We start from the raw sequence: 4179 nt of genomic DNA, 5'->3' as shown, positions 1-4179 counted from the left end.
TTATGTATTTGATTTGTTGATACGAGATAAATCATTAAAAAGATCTTGTATTGTGTAATGTGTAGTGTATATCTAAATTGGGAGTTAGCATAATGTACGGGATACGTTTGGTAATTTACCTAAGTGTGGCATCTAAAACGAAAATATCTCCAAACGTGACGTGTATATTTTGTTAGCCTCTTGTTCGGTCATTCGGTGGAAGGTTGGTTTGGGTTCTTCTTCTTCTTCAATTTTCCTTGATATATATCTTCACCGCTTCTGTTTCTAGGGTGGCATTTTCAGAGAGAAAAGTTGTAGAGAGCGAGAGAAAAACACCTCTCGCATTGCATTGCTTTGCTTGATTGATCCATCGATCTATGCTATCGGCGAAATTTAGCCGTTGCCGGTTTGATTTCCTCCGTCCGACTTAGATTATGAGCTGGTTTGACAAACTCCGGGGTTCTAATTGTAGCCGCTTTATTGCCGGCCTTTTGATTTTCATTCTCTATCATTCGTTTCAATTAGTCTCTAATTTCCCTAATCCTATACACCCTTCAATTTCGATTTAAGCTTACATCCCTTCTCTTGTTTTGATTCGTCTCCTTCCATAATTCGTCGGAACCGCGCTTTAGTGTTTCTTTCTCGATCTTTGTTTTTTTCTTGATTTAGTCCTCGATGGAGTTCAAAGATTCGATTTCTGGTAAATCTTATGCCCTCATTTTACGATTACTGGTTTTATTTGCGTATATTAATTACATGGATGTATGTAGTCATATGAAAAATTGATCGTTTACTAAAAGAATTTTTAATACTTGATGATATTATTCTTTGATCCATGTGCTGAATGACCGTAATCATTGCAGAATGTGTAGATGTAGTATTATTTTATTCGTATGCCATCGAGATTTTAATCGTTAAATTGATTTTTTTCTTTAATGTTTAATTTTAATGTTGTTCGCTTACTCTGATGGGAGTTTAGTACAATGTAGAATGGCTGCTTAATAATTCTAATTATGATTACTAAGAATGATAGGAAATTTCATACTTTAAAACATGTTTGATGCATTACTTCTTCAGCTATGATTTTAAAAACACTTTTAGTCACTACTTTAGAGAACACTATATATTTCTGCAAGAAAGGCAATTTCACATGAAAGATTCCTAGAAAACGTTTAAAAAGCAACATATTATTCTCTTTATATTCCCCATGATGTGATTATAGATGAAAGTTAAAACTTAAAAGTATGTATGCTTTTATGCCAATCTTGAATTTGAACACTACAAGGTTTAAAATTTCAAAGTCAAGCGAGGAAGACAATTGTACATAACTACATATTATTTGAATTTTGAGTGAAGAGGGTATGTCAATTGTCATGTCTCATGATTGCAATATCTTTTTCTTTAAAGCTTAGATGAAGGTTAAAAAGTATTTATGCTAATCTTTAATTCATCTTTTTTGTAGGCGCTTTTGCATCATGTATTGAGAGACAGCAGACTTCCAAACCTTCTGTTATTGTGATAGGAAGTGGTATTTCAGGGATAGCTGCTGCTCATGTGCTTAATAATGCTGATTTTGAGGTGAAATTCCTATGAAATGCTAAAATTTTCATATTTGGCTTTCATTTTTCTTTTCATTCTATTAATGAAAAATGTTATCAAACAGGTTGTGTTATTGGAATCACGTGACAGAATTGGTGGTCGCATTCACACTGATTACTCATTTGGTTGTCCAGTTGACATGGGAGCATCATGGCAAGTTTCTAATGTCCATTTCTTTACCTAATTCCATGCTTTTCAATTAAACATATTTTCTAATAGGAAGAAATGGAAATATAATTCATTCTATTATGAAAAAAAATAAGGAAAGTAGGTTGCTATAAGGAAAGAACATTTGTCATTTAATGTATGCAGAGTGTGAGGTTTGATGTGAATTATTTTTCAGGTTACATGGTGTCTGCAATGAAAATCCTTTGGCCCCACTGATACGTCATTTAGGGCTTGCATTATATCGGACAAGTGGTGACAACTCAGTGCTCTATGACCATGATTTGGAGAGGTAATTTCTGCCTTTTTAGTTTACTTATTTTCAATTTTTTTAGTGAAGGTTGTATAAACAATCTGTAAAAAGGGTTTCATTTAATTAAAATCATCTTAAATCAGATAGTAATCTGATGATTTTGTTTGTCCAGTTACATGCTTTTTGACAGGGAAGGTCATCAAGTTCCTCAACAGATTGTCATTGAAGTTGGAGAAGCATTCAAGAAAATTCTCAAGGAGGTAATAATAATAATACTTTGTTTTGAAAAATCTTGCTTTTGTAGTTTTTTTATTATGATGTTACTGAAAGATGACTTCTTTGATAGACTGAAAAAGTCAGGGATGAGAATCAACATGATCTTTCGGTTCTCCAGGCTATATCAGTAGTATTGGAAAGACGTCCAGAATTAAGGTATTTATAATAAATGCAAGAAATAGCAATCTACTTCCATTTATATGTTTACTATAGCATCTTACTTTCATTTTTTTTTTTTTTTAATTCTCAATTTAAATCAACTTGTTGCAGACAAGAGGGACTTGCTTATGAAGTGTTGCAGTGGTACATCTGTAGAATGGAAGCTTGGTTTGCTGCAGATTTAGACATGATTTCTCTAAAGAACTGGGATGAGGTGAGTTGTTGAAAGCATTAAAAAAAAGCAGACATTTTTCTTATAAAAATCCAGTTTTTTTATTATATTATTACATGGACTAAATGCAATAATCTTTGATATGCAGGAACATGTCCTCACTGGTGGGCATGGGCTTATGGTGGAAGGTTATTATCCCGTGCTCAAGGCCCTATCAAAAGATATTGATATCCGTTTAAATCACAGGTTTATTCATGTTCCCAAACTATCTTATCTAACAATCCACTAATATTATAAAAACATTCCTTTTTTTGTTTTTTTTTTTCCAACAACTATGATATCATGATTCTATATCATAAGTTTGTTTGATTTGATTAGGGTGACAAGGATATGGAACGGTCCCACAGACGTGATGGTGACAGTTGACGGTGGAAGAACATTTGTTGCAGATGCGGTGATTGTAACAGTTCCTATAGGAGTATTAAAGGCAAACTTAATTGAATTTGAGCCAAAGTTACCAGATTGGAAGGTTTCTGCTATATCAGATCTTGGAATGGGGAATGAGAATAAGATCGCCTTACGTTTTGATCATGTGTTTTGGCCAAATGTTGAGTTATTGGGTACAGTTGCCCCGACATCGTATTCCTGTGGGTATTTTCTTAATCTACACAAAGCAACCGGCAACCCTGTTCTTGTTTATATGGCTGCTGGGAGATTCGCGTATGATCTTGAGAAGCTTTCAGAGGAAGATGCTGCCAAGTTTGCACTGGTGCAGCTTAAGAAAATGTTTCCGGAAGCAACCGAGCCTGTAAGTCTCTTTTCTTGTTTTTTTTTTTTTTTTTTTTTTAATAATAATTAAAATCGAGAAATTGATACAGGTTCAATATCTGGTATCGCGTTGGGGAACGGACCCAAATTCATTGGGATGCTACTCGTATGACGTGGTGGGGAAGCCGACAGATATATACGAAAGGCTTCGTGCTCCGTTGGGCAATCTGTTTTTTGGAGGGGAAGCGGTTAGCATTGAAAACCAGGGATCTGTTCATGGGGCTTACTCATCTGGAGTCACGGCTGCTGAGAAATGCAGAAAGCTTGTTATGGAGAGACGTGGTTTCTTGGAGAAGTTCCAAATTGCGTCTTTTAGCACTGCCATTCTTGAAGCCGCGTTTCCCCTACAAATATCAAGGATGTGAGAAACGGAAAACACTCTTGAATCTTTGATGTTGAAAACCGTTTATTTTATGTTATGTTATGTTTCATCTTTTTGTATGACTTGGAACGTTTAGGACTTCTTTTTAAATAAATTTGGGTCGAATAGGAGTTTCAACTAAGCCTTTAATTGTTTTTGAAAGATTTATGTTTTCTTATGTCTTTAAAATTTACATGACTTTAGTTATAATTTTAGATTACAATAATCAAATTATAAATCAAGTAAAACTGAATTGTTGTGGCAAGAGTTTGAACAACGCTTTTTGTAAAATTCACGAAGATCGGGTGTGTGTGCTGCTTTCTGTTTGTGCCCCACACATAAAAATAGACACGTGTTGTAACATTGTATTTGGAAAACACCATTAAC

At 34.3% G+C, this 4179-nt stretch overlaps 1 protein-coding gene across 1 annotated transcript; it reads left to right on the top strand.

Moving 5' to 3' along the window:
• The first annotated feature begins 267 nt into the window (after positions 1–267).
• LOC145097072 (putative polyamine oxidase 4) lies at positions 268–3934 on the top strand. Its single transcript, XM_079034563.1, has 10 exons — positions 268–679; positions 1442–1557; positions 1643–1731; positions 1922–2035; positions 2169–2256; positions 2343–2428; positions 2543–2645; positions 2752–2849; positions 2982–3411; positions 3482–3934. Exons 1-10 carry the CDS (start codon positions 655–657, stop codon positions 3794–3796), a joined length of 1464 nt encoding a protein of 487 aa, XP_078890689.1. The 5' UTR covers positions 268–654; the 3' UTR covers positions 3797–3934.
• Positions 3935–4179: the final 245 nt, after the last annotated feature.

This window comes from Lactuca serriola, chromosome 4 (genome assembly GCF_051521515.1).
Source record: "Lactuca serriola cultivar US96UC23 chromosome 4, Lser_US96UC23_V15, whole genome shotgun sequence".
In the NCBI taxonomy this organism is placed as follows: domain Eukaryota; kingdom Viridiplantae; phylum Streptophyta; class Magnoliopsida; order Asterales; family Asteraceae; genus Lactuca; species Lactuca serriola.
This window is presented reverse-complemented; position numbering and strand designations above follow the sequence as displayed.

Bases quoted from the DNA above. Each gene is read 5' to 3' on its own strand.
- LOC145097072 (XM_079034563.1), top strand. From the start codon at position 655: ATGGAGTTCAAAGATTCGATTTCTG. The intron at 1,732-1,921 runs GCAAGTTTCTAA...ATTATTTTTCAG, and splicing joins GTTGACATGGGAGCATCATG to GTTACATGGTGTCTGCAATG. The intron at 2,429-2,542 runs GTATTTATAATA...AACTTGTTGCAG, and splicing joins GAAAGACGTCCAGAATTAAG to ACAAGAGGGACTTGCTTATG.